Raw genomic sequence first — 21,044 nt, forward strand, 5'->3', positions numbered from 1 at the left:
ATCGACTTTGCTTGTGGGAAGCTGGCAGGGAACACAGAAATCATGATCACATGACTGTTGGGATACTAAAACATTCACAACTTTGCAAATAAAACTGCCCTGAACATCGTGGAAATTTCACCTCCACCGGAGTAATGGGTCCCAGTTGGGTTTTGTTTTTTTTTACATATATTGCAATTATTCTTTAGCAAATTTGAGGTATCTTGATTGAAAAATCATTTCAGTATATTGCATCATTTTGGCTAACTTGAGGGTTACAGATAAATACACAAACAGATAAACACAATGAGAGTTTTAGTAGTGTATAGATAATAATTTTTACTATTCTAATCAAAATAATTTATAAGCAATTATAGGTAAGAAATGGAAAGCCCTGGCTGAGAAAGGTCGCCATTCCAGAGTTTTTCTTAAGTAGAACATTACAAAAAGGCATGTATCTTTACCAACAATCTAGATAGGGCAGACCAAACAAACCTATGTAATATCCAGTCGTTACGGAAAATGATGACCTTGTGGAAAAAAACGGCTAATATATTAATAATCAGTATTTCAGAATGAGATTAAACTTTCCTCCCTCCCTCTCCCCTCTAATCGCTGCCATATGAGGAAACCAGACATTTCATCCCCAAGGGATCCCATACAAAGATCCCACTGATTAGAAAGATTAGCAAAAGTGGAGGATGGGTTAGGTGGCTCCTAAACCTGCATGATACCTTAGGGGTGTGGGGGGGGGAAGGGGGAGTTATGTGGCCCTAAACCTGCCTACAGATGCATGTCCAAATGCTCTGCAGTGTTTCTCAACCTTGGCCACTTGAAGACGTCAGGACTTCAACTCCCAAAATTCCCCAGCCAGCAGGGCTGGCTGGGGAATTCTGGGAGTTGAAGTCCTGACGTCTTCAAGTGGCCAAGGTTGAGAAACACTGCTAGCTGTTTAAAGGGCCTTAAATGATACCTACGGTGTGTATGTATGTATGCATGTATGTATGTATGTATGTATGCATGCATGCATGCATGCATGCATGCATGCATGTATATGTTTGCAGCCAGAAAGGCGCCATCTCGCCAATCTAGCCTTACTCGTTATACATCTACAGCTGCCGGGTTTCGCTTGATAGGCAGCATATTCGTATCATACCCACCGTAATTCCCCCCCTCCACCTTTTTTTTTAAATAAAAGAGGTCACATCCATTAGATAGAAGTCAAAAGCAGCTTCCTTTCCGCCCTGGAACAGCAGCCGCGCCGCGGCCGATGCCTGTGGCTTTTGCCAAAAAAAGCCGGGCGCCCGCCTCGCTTTCCCGGGGATGCCCGCTTCTGCTTCTGCTCAGCGGGCAGCCCCGCGTCTCGGGCCGGCGCGCGGGGGCGAGCGACCTCCCGCACGACGCCCGCCCAGCCCTTCGTTGGCTCTGCAGCCGCCGTCGCACCGGCGGGGGCACCTGCTGCTGGCGCTCGTCACGCGGGCGGAGGAGGGGGGGGGAGGCTTGTCCGGCTATTATAAAGTGCTCCCGAGAAAAGCCCGCCCAGGCGTCCCCTCGGAAGCAGCAGCAACGGCGGTGGCTGCTGGCGCTGTAGCTGGCCGAGGGGAGGCGGAGGCCCGGCCGGCGCGAAGGGAGCCGGCAAGATGTTTTACTCGGGGCTGCTGACCGATAGGAAGGACATGGACGTGAGGGAAGCCGCAGCCCTCCGGCAGCAGAGGAGGATGAAGCAGGCCGTCCAGTTCAACCACAAGGACTCCGCCGACTTGCTGCCCTTGGACGGACTGAAAAAACTGGGAACTTCAAAAGATACGGTGAGAATTTGGATTTTGTCGGGTAAAGGGGGATAAATGATGCAGACGAGGGGGCGGGGGCGGGGGTTTCGAGCAGGGTTCAATATTCAATGTTCAATATTTATTGTGATTTTTAGTATTGCCTGTTCACCGCCCTGAGTCCCGTAAGGGAGATAGGGCGGTATATAAATTTAAATAATAAATAAATAAAATAAATAAATAAGGGTTGAACTGGATGGCCTTTGGCAACCCCCGAATATTTGCGCTACAATTCGGCGGGGGAGGTGGGTGGAAGAAGTGGGGAAGGGCGAGAGGGAAAAAGGGCTTATGATTTCAGCAGCTTCCTTCGAGGGTTTTTTAAAGGTTTTTTTTAATGAAGCATGTATAAGCATAGCGTAAATCATGTTGACTTACTTTAAACGGTTGATCGATCAAGGAAAGGAGGAAGAGAGGGGGCAAATTTAATTTTAGAAATAGTTTACTAGGCTTGTGCCCCCCCCTCTCTCTTCATAGTACACCAGGGTCTTAAACAGCCTTTCTTGAAATAAGCTCAATTGATTTCTGCAGAAGGTGCTTCTTATTAAATGAGTTCACAACAATTGCAGCTCTGGAGCTCTGCTACCTCGAAGCCTGCAAGATTTTGGTGGGGTGGGGAGCCAAATGGCAGTTTATAAGGATGAAAGAATTTTGGATCGAGAAAACAGTGCTGGAAAAACAGTTTTAAAGCCCTCCCCTTTACATGGCTATGGCATTGATCCAGTAAAAGAGGTGTAGATGCTTTTAGGATAAAGAAGTAATCTTGTCACTGGCTTTCTATGATTCTTGTAAATAATCCCTTAAAAATCTTATACAGTGAAGAAATGCTTTATAAAAAAAAAATCCTTCCCCCCTCCAAAGCAGAGGATTTAGGATTTGTTTTCCTATCTGCAGAGCTTTCCATTTCCTTAATATTGAAACATGCATTAAATATGCTATTTGAATTGAAGAACAAAATGTAGTCAAGCAGAAAACTGTATATGCTGATTCCCTTTTCCCCCCCTGGACTTCAGATCTTACAGGGCATATTTGACTTGGAAGCATATGATTTAAAAAGCTGAAATGGTTTTTAAGGTGTCATATTTATGCTATCACAATTAATTACTTTATAACTGTATACTGGGATTTCAAAAACTATATTGCTGAAATCATTAATATGAACATTTATCAATATTTTTTTATTCACATTTGTATTTCTATTTTATTGGTGTCTGATTTAATTTGGTCTCAATAGCTTTAATTCAAAACATTGTTTCTTAATATGGTGCCCTCAGCTGAGTTCTTGAAGACTGTTAGGTGGGTAATGCTGGTTTAGGTGATCCAAGAGTCTGATCTTGGATCCAAGAGTCTGATTGGGGGAAAATGTAGACAACATAATAGGACTATAGTTATAAATCCCTTCTATCTGATGGGCTTTCAGATATTTGAGATACATAGAGTATATATATTTGAAGCCAGTGGGCATTAGCACTGACTATGGAGTCTACCTGTGCAAAAGTTAGAAGGTATAAAAAAAATCTAGAGACAAAGGATCCTTTCCCCCAGAAACAGAACTAATAAATCTATTTTTTTAATGAAGATGAAATAAAATGGCTTCCTGTGGCTCTTTAGCTTGATTATGGGCTCCCTTCCACTCTCTAAGGTTTATATGAGATGTGTTATTTTTACTGGCTAACAGAGATGTGTTATTTTTACTGACTAACTTAGAAGTTATGAATCAGGCTTGATGACATGGTAAATTGCAAACAATAACTTTTGCATAGTTTATGATGTCACACTTCATGCTATACTCAGCTATAGACACCTGGATCAAATATTTGTGAAGACAGATCTGAAAGCAGAAGCATCAATTTTACTGTGGTGATCAGTAATGAGTACATTTGTGAAAAGGTACCTTGAGAAATTAAACAAGAGGGCTAGTGTTAGTGACATTTGTCCACCACCGCTTTTGCCGCTGACCAAAGCTGATATTCAACCAGGGACAGAAAATGAAAGAATTGGACTTGTCAGAGATAGCATGTTCCAGAACCCCCTTATCTTAAAGCCAGAGCTAGGAAGGACCCGCAGAAGGTGCGCAAAGATTCCAGGAGCCAATTTTGTATATGGCCTAAGTGCGCGTGGGACTGATGGAGGAGTCCCTGAAGCCATAGGGCACTGGCAGGTTATGCCACCTCTTGCTATCAGAAGGAAAGAAATACCCAAAGATTTTATTCACATGCATAGTAAGGGAATTAAGGCTGGTCTTTTCACTGCAAAAGAACACCATCTGTATTGCCAGCACCATGAGCTTCACTGCAAAACGACTGCTGCCAAAACCTTCCCCAAAGCTGCACTTTGTCTTCCCGATGCTATGACATATGGGAAGCCATATCCTCCTCCTATACCCATAACAGAGATCCTTCAGCATAAGTTTGGTGACCAGTGGCTGCAAGAGCATCGGAAAGCTGACATGCACCTTAAGCAGAAGAAACGTTCGAAAAAACGAGAGAAAACACACGAGACCCGTATGACAATGTTGAATAAATATCAAATCCCTATGAAGGTAGATTCACAATGGCACATGCCAAAATTTCAGAAGATTGCTCGCCATCTTGACACCTTCCCAAGTGAAGAAGATAGACTGAATGCCATGAAAGCACAGCAAATTGAAGCACCAGTCCGACGTGGCCCGTTTGGTCGGGGCATTTATACTCATATATAGGGCTCAGCTTTATAAAGAAACAAATGACTTAATATACTTCAGTATGAACTCTGTGCTGTGATAAAAAGTTTGATGGAACCTGCCATAAGTAGCATTAAAATGAAGCTCCCTGTGAAAAAAGAAGAGAAACAGATAAGGACATGGCGTGTCTCCTTGCTGAGCTTCTGCTATCAGATAAATAGAAAGAATGGAATTCCTGGCTGTCACCTAAAGGATGCATTATTACACCATTTGAGGACGGGGTGTTGGCACAACATCATAGCTTAATATAAAGCAATGTTTGATGTGTTTTAATTAGAAAGGTTGTATAGTCTTTTTGCCTCCAATTTTACTTGGAATGTGAAAGGGAAATATTCATTTTCTATATTAAAATAAAATAGTAAAAATGTTATTTTTTCTGGTCCCATTTAAAAGAATGCAGAGGACATTGCATAATTACCAATAGGCTATACGTAATGTTAATAGAGGAATAACATCCTATTTTTTTAATATTTGTAAAACCCACTGTAAGCATAAATACTGGGTTTTCTAGTCATTAACCTGTGAGTACAAAGTTCAGATTTCAGAATGAAATTTCAGAATTTTCTCTAAAAAGATATAACATGAGAGAATGTGACTGGCATAACACTTTTGTTTTCAATCAAAAAAAAACAAACATATTTATTTGGAAACTACCACCTACTACCTCTCCTGAATCTTTTTCATCTTCATTTATTTCTTCTTCCCTGTAGGTTGTAAAAGTTCCAGACGTTTTGGACTAATTTATGAGAATTTTCTTTTTTTTTCTAATGCATTATGGATAAACTATATTGTTTTTATATTATAGGTTCATTCATATCATTTAAAGTTAAAAGGCATGTATATAAATACATTTTAAGTTAGTAGCTATTGACATTTACATCTGCCAGGAACTTGCACTTGAAATTTCAAAAGTGCATTTACAGAGGATGTGGAACACGGAGAACATGGAGAATGTTGGTTTGATCTTGTCAAATTTGATTACTTGTACAAAGTATGCTGAAGCTACAGCAGACATCTATAATCAATCTTTCAGCAGGGGTGAACTTCAACTACAGGAATGGCCTTCAAAGAAAGGCTTAAAGTAACTTTTACATTGCTGTGCATTCAAATTTGCAACAATCCCCAAGCCTGCAATTCAGTAAAAAAAACAAAACAGTAATAATAGAATTGAAATTTAATAATTGATTCCTTAACCTTAACACTTTGCAAAAAAGATACTAATATCTGAGAATGGATTTGGGAGAATCACAAATACTCCTTTTCCTATATTCTGAATTGGCGCATGGAGATTAAATGTCTCCATGTGCCAGAGCTACTTACTCTAGACTTGGACAACTGCCCAGCATGAAATAATTATCCATGCCTCCCCATTCCGATGTTGCATGACTAGTTGCTATTGGAATTGGCTTGACGCGGCTGCCTGTATACCCCTGGTTCCTCTCAAGAGTTGCAAAATTGTTATGTTAAAGGTATTTAAAATAAATACTTTGCAACTGGCTATTTGAAGGGGAACTGAAAGTCCAATAGTAATATATTTAAAATGGCAAAACTTAGAGGCAGTGATATATACAATGGGATGCTGAGATAAAAATGGACAAATCCATATTGTTTGAAGGGAAGAGCAAGGATTTTCGAAAACCAAGAAGCAAAGAGAAAAGGGAAAGAAAATTTTGACAGTCATTTGCCTGAGGGAGCTGCCTTTTCACTTGCACATTGGTAGAATATGTACCGTGTTGCCTGTTATAAGATTTCTTATCAAGAAGGATACAGTAAGTGAAAGAGTTCACCTAGTTCAGGGGTAGGCAACCTTGGCTCTTTTATGACTCGTGGACTTCAACTCCCAGAATTCCTGAGCCAGCATGGCAGGAATTCTGGGAGTTGAAGTCCACGAGTCATAAAAGAGCCCAGGTTGCCTACCCCTGAACTAGTTCCTGGTATGTTCTTCAGTCTTGGTCACTTCTCCCCCCCCCCCCCCCCCCCCCCCCCCCCCAGATTTACTGTATCTCTTAAAATTATTCATTTCTCCAGTGGCTATTCTCCCCACTTAGAATACTGTTCAAGACTACAGATGCAATAATTCAAGGTTTAGCGTATTGTGTTACCAGAATAACAGTATAACAGAGTTGGAAGGGATCTTGGAGGTCTTCTTGTCCAACTTATTAACTTATTAATTAAGGGCTAGGAAAATGTTTTCTGAAAAGGCTTTGGGAACATTTCATCCCATGTGGAAGGGGCAGTACATTATAGAGATAGGCAAGCTTAGCACCAAGTTTACATCCTACCTGGGAGATAACAAGGATCCTATGCATGTGCATTTGGAAGGAAGGCAGAACAGAGCAACATGAAATTATGAGTCTCATCTCAGTTCCACAATCCTTTCAGCTTTGCAGACCAGCAGAGGGGGAGGGGATGGTGCAGGCAAACATGTGCGCAGTTCCATTTGCACAAGCAACAAGCACACGGGCCTGCCGCTTGCGCAAATGGAGCACACATACACTCTCACCCATTGCTTGCACGAGTGGGGATGCGCACTTCTGCGGCCCAGTTCTGAAAGGCGCAAGGCCTGGTAGTAGGCCGTGGTCAGGGGATTGGCAACCCCTGTCATAGATTAAGAGCAGGCTGAGTAATGGGTGCAGAGTAAAGACTTAACTATTATACTCACTGCCCCATATGGTCATTGGGTCCTGAGGTCCTGAGCAGTCAATGCCACGGAAGTCACACTTCCAAAACAACTTGCTAAGCCACAAAAATACATCAGTTTCAACACTAAGCGAACGTAGTACTTTATGTAGATATGGCTGCTATCATTAATTGATCTGGTTAAGCATGCTGGGTGAATACAGTCTATATGGAGTTTCAACTAAGAATACGATACTTGGGATTTTATAGATGATAATATGAACAATGATAATATGAAAGTTAAGGTTACATTGGGGGAACCATCTAGAAACAACTGTGAGCCAACTCCTTTCACATATTCAACAGAGATGATTTTTTTTGGTACAAATAGCATTTTCTTTATCTTATAATGTAATTATAAAACTATGAAATATTATTAAAACAAAGGCTGCCCTCTTATTTTTTTCATAGTTATTAGCGTATTTGCTGGATATTCAATTTGTTGATTTCCAGCATAAATTCAAGAAGGCATTAATCTTGCCTTAATTAAAATGTAGTTTATTTTCTCCCAAGGTTAATTGTAAGAAAAAAAGTGTAGTTATCAAAGAAGTGTAATTCTTTAGAAAAAAAATATATTGATGCTAGAAATGTTCTGCAAAATGTTCTGTTTAATTGGCAAGAAACAATGCAGATAGAAAAGTAAATACTAGCATATATTTCCATATTTAATATGAATAGAAAATTGACAATGGCATTGAAGGAAGGCAAAGCTAACATGTATGTAAAGTACTGTATATTTTCATACTGCTTATAACAAATTTTATTGCACCAAATTTAATTCAATACATTGGGAAATGTGTTGGTAGTAATTAAAATATTAAATAGTGATGGAAGGTTAATTTTCAGCGACTGGATAATGCTTGGAGTTGCTTATCTGGAAGCAGTTTATATTAATGCATATATCATTTTATTCCTTCCTTTTAGTGGGTCCTTGTCTGAAATTTCTAGATAGATGTAGCTTATTGTGCCCTATGTGGACATTCAAAGGACACTTTAAGTCCTTAGATGGCCAAGAGGGAGCCATTTATGAATGTTTCTACATAATGACATAATGTGTGAACAACTATTCTACTGCTTGTAGAGGCATAATAAGCAAGATAGGGAATGCCTAAAAGGTTTTAATGAGTGCTTCATTCTGTAGTATTAATTATAATTGCAATAGGACCATGAAAATTCTAATATTAATTCAGTACACAAAGATTAGTGAAACATCTGTTTTCCCAAAGATTTACTTAAATGGATGTGAGAATTTTCAGGACAGAGAAAGATGCACTGTTTTGCTCCTTAATCTCATAAACTAGAAAAGGGTACACATGCATTTATGCTCTGCCTGCCTATTACATAGAGTCATATTTAGGTTTGGAAAAGGTTGGAAACTAAATCCCCCCAGTTATTTTATTAATAGTTCCACAGCTTCATGAACAATATCAGGACAACTATTAAACCCAGCATAAATGGTTTCAATTATCCTTCTCCAACATGATGAACTGCATTAGTTGTGCTAACTGGGAATTCTGGAAGAAGTCCTGTTTCTACAGCATGTGAGATGTAGCCTCCACCGATGGGTTATTGAAGCCTTCCTGCTCAGTTTAGACTAAGACCAAACTTTGGCCACGCCTCCCTGGGGCGGTCCTTCCCCAGTTTGTTCTTAGTCTCTGCTCAGTAAGGACACAACTTCGCATAACTCCTCAAATAGTTTAATTCAATTTAGCCTTTAGATTGGGAAAGTTAGTTGGCAAGATTCATTTGTTTTAGTATTTTTTTCTTTCCTTTTTATACTTATTAGAAAGACTGTAGAAGGGTTTTTTGGTTTGTTTTATTTCAGCCCTCAGGGGACTCCCTGCAGGGACGCGCTTCCCTGGGAGCCTCGCATTTGCATTTTGCCTCCGTTTCAATCCGCCTTTGGGGCTGCGAAGGGGATTCCCCTGAGCATTTGGGAGACTTTTTTTCCTTCAATCGGCTGCCTTGCGCTGTGAAGGAGCTTCCCTGAAGGCAGACAGTTTTTGGCTTGGCTCGGTTGTTTGGCGCTGTGAGGGAGTTTCCCTGAGCGCTCGGAGGCTTTTTCTTCGGCTCGGAGTTTTGACGCGGTGCTGGGATTTCCCTCACCACTTGCGAGTCGGTTCTTAGCTCGACGATTTGGCAAGGAGAGGGGAATTTCCCCAGCTCAGGAACGAGTAGTTCGTCGAGCCGGAAGGTTGGGCGAGTGGAACTCTTCTCGTGGCCACGAGGCTCAGGCGGAGAGCGGAGGCCTGTTTGCCTGTTCTACAAATCGCAAGTTTGTTTTGCCTTATTTACAAAGGGAGCGAAGACTGGGTGGCAGAGACCCGTGGGAGCCCTAGACCACCTTGCAGGACCTTAAATATCGCTTCCCTTTACTCTGGCGTCGCCATTTTGGCGGCCACGAGGCTTGTGACCGCCATTTTGTTTTCGTACTAGGTGTGGCCGCCATTTTGGTGGGACCTTCACACCGACGGAGATTAGGCCTGCAAAAACAATTTACAGCCTACTGTGTTGGGCTTTCTAGGGGGTGTTCTACAATTTTTTCTGATCCTTTCAAGGATTGCATCTAGAAAGAAGGATTCTCCTTTTTTTCTCATCATTTGTATTATTCAATAACTTTATTCCTGATACACTTATTGGGAGAATTTGTCTCACCTGTTCTAATTAGATCGCGGCGCTGTGCCTGCAGGGCCTGAACAGGCAGTTTTACAAATCTGTCTGGCTATTTGCCATTGTGGTTGTCTTAGGGCGTGGGAATATTCCCTCCCGGACAACTTGATCTGCGTGTTTACCCCCATTGCAGGGCTTCTCCTATCTGGAAGGTCCGGCACACAATGGCAGATGGTGATTCTCCTCAGACTTCGCAGGGTTCGGTTCCCCCCCCCGCACAATCCAAACGCAGATCTTCTGATATGGGCGCGGGGGGAAAGAAAAAAGCCAAGACCAAGCATCTATCTACAGAACCCTCCAAGGCTGCTGAGCGAGAGGCCTCGAGGAGACATCAGGCATTGGAGAAAGAATTTTCCAGAGCACAAAGGCTCAGGTCCAGTGAAGCTGAAGTGGTTCCCCCTGCTTCTCTGGGCAGTTCTCCTTTTGAGCCTCCACCGGTGCCTTCTTATCAAGCCCCTAGGGCTTGGTCTCCTCAAGGGGGAACTGAACAGGCTGGTCTCCCTTCTTCCCTTCCCGGTTCTCCTCTTTTTCCTTCTGGCCATTCAGTCCAGGCTACCTCAATTTCCCCACAGTCTGCTGAGGCCTCTACTTCTGGTGTTGCCTCTACAGAGCAAAATTTCTGGGCACAACAGTTCAATTCCTTTATGCAACAGGCCTTCACCCAATTCATGGCGTCCTCCATGGGTCAAGGACCTCCACAGGCCCCATCCCTCTCTCCCCCAACTTTGCCAGCAGGTCGCACTGGAGGTCTCCAGTCTACAGGCTCTGGTATTTCTGAGACTTCTTCTCAGCTTGGGGAGACCGAGTCTGTTGATCTAGACACACCTGACCTACCTATGTCAGAAGATGAAGAGGTGGCTTCTGATCCGACCACAGGGTCTAGTCTCTTCGACCCTTCCCTTTTTCGATCACTTTTAACAAAGGCCTGTTCCACGGGCAACTTGGTCGCAGAACAGGAACCTGAGCCATCTACATCTACCCCACAAGAATCAAATCCCTTATTTACGATAAAGGTGGTTGAAGAAAAGCAAATTCCTTGCCCTGAAGTGTTCCGCACCACAGTGGAAAAACAGTGGGCTTCACTGTCCAATGTCACTCAACCCAGCAGCACGGAAAAGAAACTGTTTAATGTTTCTCCTAACTTTTCTTCCCTCCTTGAGGTTCCTATGGTAGATGCTCCATTGACATCTTTATTCTCCACGTCCACAGTTCCGGGTGACATGGCGGAAAACCTCAAGGCGGAGGATAAAAGATTTGAATTTTCTCTCCGCAGAGCTCATCAGGCCTCGGCCTGGGCTATCAAGGCGGCGACTTCCTCATCCTTTTTCGCAAGGACCTCCATCATGTGGCTCCGTGAGTTACAGGCTTTAATTCCCCCAGATCAGGTGCGTGCACAACAGAATCTGGGTAAACTGATAGCGGCTGCTGAGTGCATGTCAGATGCATCCCTCCACCCAGTAAAGTATTCTGCCAAGTCTATTGCTGCCACAGTAGCGTCTCGTAGATTCTTGTGGCTCAAACAGTGGAGGGCTGACCTCAAGTCAAGATGGCGTCTGGCCACAGCCACATATAAAGGTAATCAGCTATTTGGAGCAGTTTTAGATCCGCACCTGGTTGAGGGTAAGGACAAAAGGAAAACATTGGCTCACCCCTCAAAAAAGGCAGATAGGAGGCCCCAGCAAGATTTCCGCAGACAGTCCTTTCGGACTGGACTTCCTGGGATTGGCGGCAGCCCTTTCGATCAGGGCAGTCCTGGGATTGGTCCAGAGGTTCCCGATCCTTTTCCCCCAAGCAGGATCGACAACAGGGCCGCCAGAGTGCAGGAACCAGGGGACAATATCAGAGCAAGCGTCCCTTCAGGGGAGCTGGGGGACGTTCATTCAGGAGGTCAAAGTGACGCCATCACGGACCCTCCCATAGGTGGTCGCTTGAGTCTTTTCAGCGACGTTTGGGAGGTCACCACCAGCGATTCCTGGGTAAAGGAGACTGTAAAACTGGGTCTAGCCCTAGAATTTCATTCCATTCCCCCAGACAGATTCATCCAGTGTCCAATCTCAAAACACGCAAACAGGGCTGGGCTAGTCTCCACGGCCATCTCCCATCTGTTGGATATAAAGGCCATAGAGCCTGTTCCTCGAGAACAAAGGGGAAAGGGGTTTTACTCCGTCCTCTTTGTGGTTCCCAAAACATCGGGAGGTTGGAGAGCGATCTTGGATCTGAAGGGGTTGAACCATTTCATAGCCTACAGGAGGTTCAAAATGCAGTCCCTCAGATCCATCCTGGCCAGTATCAGGAAGGGAGATTATCTCTCTTCCATAGATCTGACAGAGGCTTATCTCCATGTCCCCATCAGGCCCCATCATCGCAGGTTCCTCCGTTTTTGCCATGCACACAGGCATTATCAGTACAGGGCCCTACCCTTTGGTCTATCTTCGGCCCCTCGTGTTTTCACAAAACTACTGGCGGTATTAGCAGCCCATCTCAGGCTGATACCGGTAAGAGTACAGTGCTACCTGGACGACATCATTGTCCAATCCAGGTCGTTCCGGTCAGCACAGGCAGATCTACAGATCACAATTCAGACTCTTCAGAGACACGGCTTCTCCGTGAACTTCAAAAAAAAGTCATACCACTCGGATTCTACACTTAGGCACGGTGATAGATTCAAACCTGTGCAAGGTATATCTATCCCAGGAACGCAAAGACAGCATCAAATCCCTAGTTCTCAGGATTCAGAGAAACAAGGTGGTTCCACTGGTTCAGCTGTCTCAGCTGTTGGGAAAAATGATATCGTGTCTTGGAATAGTGCCTTGGGCGCGACTTCATTCCAGACATCTCCAGTGGTTCCTCCTACCTTTCCAGAGGAAGAACATGAGTGCCTCCGTACGGAAAGTGAGTGTTCCTCACCACACTCTAATGTCTCTCCACTGGTGGGTGTCGGCAGCCATACACAAGGGATCACTGTTCAAGGAGCCTCACAGACTCATCCTGACCACGGACGCCAGCTTGTTCGGCTGGGGCGCGCACATGCAGACTCACATGGCACAGGGACAGTGGTCCCAATCCGATCTCGCTCACAACATCAATTGGTTAGAGCTCAGGGCCGTACACCTGGCTCTCCGCCAATTTGCCCACATAATAGCGGGAAGGCACGTCCTGGTAATGACGGACAATGTCGCAACCAAGGCTCATGTCAACAGGCAGGGGGGGACCAGGTCTTGGACCCTCATGCAGGAAGCTCTATCCCTGGGCCTGTGGGCAGAACTCAATCTGGCATCCATTTGCGCAGAACACATCTCCGGGGTGGCGAATCGTCAGGCCGATTCTTTGAGCAGGGTATTGATAGACCACTCAGAGTGGCGCCTGGATCCAGCCCTTTTCAAGAGAATAGTGGAGAGGTTCGGGCAACCTCAGGTGGACTTGTTTGCCTCGTCGGCAAACGCTCAACTACCCAGATTTTTCACAAGGTTTCCATCACGGGGGGCGGAGGGAACAGATGCGCTCCGCAGTCCTTGGCCCAAGGGGCTCCTGTATGCATTCCCCCCTCTTCCTCTGATTCCGGCTGTCATCAGGAAACTGCTTTTGGAACAGGCGGAGTTAGTCCTGTTGGTTCCTCACTGGCCAAGGAGACTTTGGTTTGCAGACCTCGTGGATCTGTCGGTTTCTCCGCCATGGAAGATCCCGCCAGATCTAGTCTCTCTCAGTCAGGGTCAGCTACAACATCCGGATCCGCAGTGGCTTCAGTTAGCCGCTTGGCACTTGAGCGGGAGAGTTTAGCCAGGCAGTCATTTTCCCCAGACGTCATAGCGGTAATTCAAGCCTCCAGACGTCCTTCAACTAACAGAATTTATGATGCAACATGGAGGCATTTCTGCGCATGGTGCGCCTCCCGGAGTTTGGATCCGTTGAAAGTCTCCATTCCAATCATCTTGGATTTCCTCTTAGAGGGCCTGAACAAAGGCCTGGCCTATAACACTATACGTAGACAAATTGCTGCCTTGTCCTCAATTCTCACTTGTGAGAATCATGCGCAACTGTCACATCATCCGACAGTCAGGGCTTTCCTTAAGGGAGCTGTTCACACTGCTCCCCCCGTGGTGCATAGATACCCCACGTGGGATTTACCAAAGGTGTTGCAGGTTCTCACGGGGCCACCCTTTGAACCTATTAGGTCTTGCTCTTTACACTTCCTTTCTCTGAAAGTCGCCTTTTTGGTTGCCATTACATCGGCAAGGCGTATTTCTGAACTGGCTGCGCTCTCAGTCAGAGGGGACCTCTGTAAATTTCTGGATGACAGGGTGGTCCTTAGGTTGGACCCGTCCTTCATCCCGAAGGTCAATACTTGGTTTCATAGGTCTCAGGACCTGGTTCTTCCAAATTTCTGTCCTCGACCATCCCATCGACTGGAAAGGCTGTGGCACACGTTGGACGTGTGAAGGGCCATGCATCACTATGTGAAACGTACAGAACCTTTTCGCAGGACTGAGGCTCTCTTTGTGTCTTTCCATCCTTCTTCCAAGGGTCTGAAGGTATCATCTTCGACCATTGGAAGATGGATCAGGGCATGCATCTCTTATGCATACAAGTCTCAGTCTCTTCTGGTTCCGGCGAACATCACAGCTCATTCCTCGCGTAGTGCAGCCACTTCTGCGGCTTATTCTGCCCAGGCTTCGGTGGAAGAGATTTGTCGGGCAGCCACCTGGTCTTCTCCCTCTTCTTTTATAAGGCATTACAAACTTGATCAGTTTGCGGCAGCTGATGCGGCCTTTGGCAGGAGGGTCTTGCAGCGGGTGGTGGCGACTCATGAAGCACAGGCCTAGACTTCCCTCCCATTGGGGGGACATGGGGGCTTGGGTATGTCCCATCGGTGGAGGCTACATCTCACATGCTGTAGAATGGGCGTTGTCTTACCTGAACGCCATTTCTCAGCATGTAGATGTAGCCTCCACACCCGCCCGTGTAGGTGGGTCTAGGCTGTATTTTTCAGGAGGAGTGTTGTGTCAGACCATGTTAGCTTCGCCTCGTCAATCAACAAACTGGGGAAGGACCGCCCCAGGGAGGCGTGGCCAAAGTTTGGTCTTAGTCTAAACTGAGCAGGAAGGCTTCGATAACCCATCGGTGGAGGCTACATCTACATGCTGAGAAATGGCGTTCAGGTAAGACAACGCCCATTTTAAAGGAATGAATATTTTCGCACAAGCAGCTGTGCAGGAGGGTTGGATATTACAGTAGTGGCTGAAATGCATAACTGGATAGGAGTTTTGTGGCTAGTCACTATAATAGGAATACAAAAAAATAAGATGGATTGGATGGATGAATAAACAGACACACGGGATTTTTTGTTGTTATGCAACCCAAAAAACATGTTAGAATACTCTTGATGGCTAGAAGGTGAATACTTATAAATTAAGAAAGCTCTGTGCTCATCTATTAACCAAAAAGGGCAAATTCTCTTTTTTCTGTAAATGCTGCAAATAACTAAATAGGCCCATTTCTGCAAATATCTGGTATCCTTGTAAACCTGAAATAAATGCTGGGGCGAAGCTTGCTTTAGAGAGCTGTCCAATCACTGCTTTAATATGACCAATGATAAGGAATTCCCCAGCTCTCTTTGGATTTCACTCTGAAATTTCTTTTCAGTAATTTACATCCATTGTTCTATCTCTTGCTCTGTAGGATGAGACAAAGTAACCTTCCATTTGAGAGGTATTATATCCTTTCAGATACTTGAAGAATGCTCCCTTTCTATAGTCTTTACTCAAAAGTAAGCATTGCTGAAAATAGACAGGTATCATTACAATGCATATTATACATGTGCAGGTCACTAAAGCATTTAAAAGAAAATTCTTTACTGAGGCCACATACGTCCCATGCCTAATTTGTATAATGTGGATGTTCTGATTCTCCAGGTTGTAGATCATATGGTCCAATCCTCTTCTGAATTAAAAATCCATTAAATCATATCTTGACAGGTGACCACCCAGCTTCTGGTTTGAAAACCTCTAGCAAATAGGAGTCTATCAGTGTCCTGGGTAGACTCTTCTAAGCCATACTTAACATCAGGAAATTCATCCAGATATTCAGCACAAATCTCCTTTAATTTCAACCTATTGTCACATCTCTGTGCCTCACTTTCAGATTTGCTTCATTTTGAATAGTTGTTTATAGAAACTGCCAGGTCTCCGTTAAATCTTTGCTCTTGAAAAGTAAACATAGCCAGCTCTTTTTTTCTTATGGTTTTGTTTTCATGTGTCTTATTTTCTGGAAGTTTATGTCTGAAACCAGTCTAGCTTATCCACATGACTGGATATTACGTAGGACTGGACACTAGTCTTTCAAGGATGGTCTACTAACCAATACCGGCAGTGGAGTCATCTCCCACAGTCTTTATCCTTCTATGTTATCCTTCTATTAAATGTTCTGTCAAAAATGCATTAACCTTTGTAGCTGCCTCATTGCATTGTTTATTACTAGTCAGCTGTGGTCCACTGAGACTCTTCAATCCTTTTTCCACATACTGCTGCCAGATCAGGTCTTCCTAATTCTGTACCTGTGCATTTGATTTTTCCTCTATCCAAGTGCAAGGCTGTGATTAAGCATAATCTTTTAGGACTTCATTGTTTTGAATTATGTTTTTGCCTTCTAAGTGTTACATAATTTCCTTAGTTTACATCAGCTGAAAATTAGGCAAGGATTCCTTCCTTTCCATCCTTTCTTTTTTCTTTTCTTTCTCCTTCCCTCAATTTCCTATGTGTGGTTTCACAATTTGGAAAGGGAACCATGACCTTCTAGCTTGCTCCTGTATATTACCAGTGGAAGATGTAGATGCATGAACATCATGAGATAAGAAAGACTGAAATTCTCTGAAATTCTGTGTTTTGTCGTAGAATTTTGACAGCTGGATCTTGAGTGCATTGAGATCTGAAATGAGATCCTTGGTGTCTTTTTTATTTTTTAAAATATGTTTTAATATTGAATTACACCAAGAAAAAATGCAAAACTTGTGAATACAAATAAAACAGCATGTACACTATATGTGTACATACACAGATATTCTCTCTCTCTCTCTCTCTCTCTCTCTCTCACACACACACACACACACACACACACACACACAGAGAGAGAGAGAGAGAGAGAGAGAGAGAGAGAGATGCACCATATAAAACAACCTAACAAACAAGAGAAAAGACAAATAGTAAATCAAATAATACAATACTAATAACATTTATAGAAAAATTGCCATGACACAACTTTTAAACAGCAGATTGAATCTTGACCACAGGGAATCATATTGCCTGGTTTTTCCTCTATTGATAGACCACCAATTCAGAATCTGAGAGCAGACACATTTCATCAAAAGAACCTTTTGATTATAATAAATCCAGAAATTTTAATAAATAGATAAACTGTTTAAACATAATTTTTATGTTTAAACACATGGGCATCCTTAAACTTTCTTTTCTTCCCCAAAAAATTACTATAGCAAGAATATCCAGTTAATAAGTTAACAAGGGACATGACCATGTTATGTAAACACCTCAAAGGTATTACATCTCCAACATCGGAAATTGTGTAGACTTTCTAAACAACCTTTGAAGAGTCTAATAAACCTACAAAAAGATTTTTTATGAATTAATCTTATTTTAAAATCAAAAGAAATATATCAACATTTCTTAAGCTTGTGAAACTCCACTTTCAAGTCCTGCATGTTATCAATATATATTCTCTTTTTAATTGTCAATAAAAGTGAATGGTAATATAGGTTATTTTTTAAAAATATATATTTTTACATTATGTTTGAAAAGGAAAGCTTGGAGTTTGAGCTTTCCAAAAAAATTAATCATTAATTTAGTAATTTGTTTAAGTAGAATTAACATAGATATCATCTTAGAATATATATCAATCTTGAACCAATACTCATGTTCACAGCATTTATTCTTTCCCATAAACTTTCACCCATCTATTAAAATCACCATTATTCCCCATTATGCAATTTGAAATATCCATCTCTATCAAAATGATGAGTTGCTGGCTACCATACGTGGTCTATGGCTTGGTCTCCAAGTATAAGGAACTATTGAGTAGGGATCAGACAATTCAAAACAATCTGTGGAACAGCTTGCCTTCAGAAGTTGTGGGTGCTTCATCACTGGGTTAGTTTTTTTGAAGAGACTGACTGGACAGTCACTTGTCTGAAATGGTATAGGGTCTCCTGCATGAGCAGTGGGCTGGACTAGACCCCCAAGGTCCCTTCCAGGTCTATTCTGATTGATTAATTGGCATAAAGCACAACTAGTTTTTACATACATTACTTCAGGGTATGTTTGATTATTGATTTAGTTGGAAGTAAATTGAATTAAGTCTGTAGTTTCTTGTTAATGACTTTAGCATCATAATGCTATTCCTGTTCAGGTCATATAAGTTAGGTAGAACCACTTTGGTCTAGTGGTTAAGGCACCAGGCTAGAAACCAGGAAACTGTGAGTTCTAGTCCTGTCTTAGGCATGAAAGCCAGCTGGGTGACCTTGGGCCAGCCACTCTCTCTCAGTGCAACCCATTTCACAGAATTGTGGTCCTGAAGAAAGTAAGAAGAGGAAGGAGCATTATGTATTTGCGCTGCTGCCTTGAGTTGGTTATAAAATAAAAATGGGAGGAATTTAAATTAAATAAAAAACAGGCTATTTTTTTTAATAGTAGGAACAAACATTATAGCTACAGGAAGCCAATCTTATGGGAAAATAGGAAGATCCCATTTCAATATTGTCTGATCACTCACCATCATCCTTTAGTGACTGAACTGATTTTCTTTCTGCTCTAACACAACTTCTTTTCTGCAGTTTACAACACTGGAGCTCAGTGAGGCTTAACAGGGGGCTATTTTCCCATATTGCTTCACTATACCTCTCATTTTTGGAACTCAGAATTCTTTAATAAGTTTCCCAGGCAACTTTATCAACAAACCTAATAATTCTAATCATTTTCTAATTCTTGTAATAAAGTGCCTGCTTTGAGTTTTCTCTGTTTATATAACCAGGATGTGTTGAACTGTTGTCTCATTCCATTTTCCAGTTTCTCTTCTCTTTCCTCAAAATGACAGTGTCATGCCACCAGCACAAATTGTAGTAGATGTATAGGTTTATACAGGAAAACTGTACTTGGATTGTCAGGGAGTTTTCCTTTCCCTCATCCCTCTCATTTTTTTTTTCAAAACAGCCAGAAAGAGCACAGCGCTTATACTGAAAACATAGGAAGAGGCAGGGATAGCTATTTTATTCCATTTATGTTGTTATAGCTCAGGGGCTGGCCACTGAATCAAGTTGGCTGATGACAATGTGTTGTTCTCTCTATTTTTAGCAACAGATTGCATAATTCATGGTGAATGGCCGAGTTTAATGGGTGTTAGAAGCATCAACTCTCCTAGTCCACAGTGTCAGCAAATTTGTAGCATTTCAGATGGATTTATTTCTCAGACATGGCATTATGTCTTGAAAATAAGTTCCTTTTTCCTGCAAAACATAAGAAAATCATTGAACTGGGAGGAGACTTTCCAGTGTCCCTGAATGGTATTTTCAGAAAGAAAAACATTTCTGAAGGTGTAGCAGCTTATCAGACTAAGCTGCAAAAGCAGCAACACCATCTGAAATTATTTTTGTGCCGAGCTGTTATAAGAGACCCAGTTTAGTGTAATGGTTAAAAGGGCACACTGAGAAACTAGAAGGCTGCGAATTCTATTCCTGCCTTAGGGACAAAGCCAGCTGGGTGACCTTGGGCCATTTACTTACTCTCAGTTCTAGGTAGAACGCAGCAGCAAATGACTATCAGAATGACTTTATCCAGGCAGTAGCCAGGAGTCAGAACTGACTTGAAAGCACAAAACACTAACACACAAAAACAGTGACTTGTGTGTAGTTTTGCCAGCTGTTCAGGATGCAGAACAGAACAAAGAATGTCAAGCTTCTCTACCAATTGTTCTATCAATTTCTACATTATGGGCAAGAGCAAGTTGACACAGGTTTAAAAAAAATTGAGTGCTCTCTCACATACTTCGTTGAAATCTTTGACCATTTTTAAAAAGCAAGACTGAGTGAGAAGATGATTCCTTATCTCAGGGAAGGATCTCTTTTATCTTAAGACATCATATGCTTGTCTGGTTTTGGCTTAATCTGTTAAGTGCACCCAGCCTCTAATGGGATATATATTAAAATAGTTAAAATTAAATTATGGTGACATGGTAAAATGAATTAGATTTATGTATTGGAAATTGACTCATAACTGACTTAGGCACAAATGTTTTTATTTAATTATTACAGTATAAATGTAATGGTTACTGCTTTGTCTCTATAAAATACAACTTAAATTTAGATGCTGACAACAATCCATTACTAATTAATCACTACTGATTGGTACCTAATGGAATATTTTTGATTGCTACATAGATTTTTAAACATTGGATCTTTGAAACTTTAAATGACTGCCAAGTGCTACAATCTGGCTTTGCTTTACCTGTGTTTTCTCCCATGCCCTGAATTTTTTTTAAGCAACCACACAACATTTTGCAGAAACGCCTCATGGAAACAAATATGTCAAGATTGCGGCACAGTCGAGGGACATGCTCTCAGAAAAATGATCTCTCAGCTCAGACAAATAAACTGAATCAAATGAAACTGGATAGTCCCCCCAAGACAGAGGAAGAGGATCTCATTCTCATATGCTGCCAGGTAAGCTTTTGTGTCCTGTAGGAGATCTGTTAGTCCATTTCCTTTACTTTTAAAAGGTTCTATATTCCTACATCTCAAGGTAGTAGAACTTTCCAGAACAAGACTCAGGAGCATTCTGTTCCAGGCTGCCTCAAATCTGAGGATAAATTTTAAGGCTGCCTGTATCTTGTTTGGATTAAACATCAGAGTTGAAAGTCACGAATGAAGGCGAATATACGTGTCCCAAGATAATGTTGTAGGATCCAGTCTGGGTCGGTCCCTGGGACCAGAGGTTTTGTCTTCCGAGCTTTCGGACTCGTTCTGGAGCCCATCTGTGCGCGAGCTGCATTGGCTGCCGGTGGCCTTCCGGGTGCGCTTCAAGGTGCTGACTATCATCTTTAAGGCGCTCCATGGCAGCGGACCGGGATACCTTCGAGACCGCCTTCTGCCACAGATTACCTCCCATCGGCCTGTA

The 21,044-nt window shown here is 42.6% G+C and overlaps 1 protein-coding gene across 1 annotated transcript in view; it reads left to right on the forward strand.

The window, feature by feature from the left end:
* The first annotated feature begins 1,619 nt into the window (after positions 1–1,619).
* Positions 1,620–21,044, forward strand: part of NRIP3 (nuclear receptor interacting protein 3) — a 31,289-nt gene continuing 11,864 nt past the window's right edge. Inside the window, exons 1-2 of the mRNA XM_015823764.1 lie at positions 1,620–1,787; positions 20,411–20,590. Coding sequence (XP_015679250.1) covers positions 1,620–1,787; positions 20,411–20,590 — 348 coding nt within the window. The remainder of the gene's footprint in view (positions 1,788–20,410; positions 20,591–21,044) is intronic.

This window comes from Protobothrops mucrosquamatus, unplaced genomic scaffold (assembly GCF_001527695.2).
Source record: "Protobothrops mucrosquamatus isolate PMUCROS unplaced genomic scaffold, P.Mucros_1.0 scaffold1977, whole genome shotgun sequence".
In the NCBI taxonomy this organism is placed as follows: domain Eukaryota; kingdom Metazoa; phylum Chordata; class Lepidosauria; order Squamata; family Viperidae; genus Protobothrops; species Protobothrops mucrosquamatus.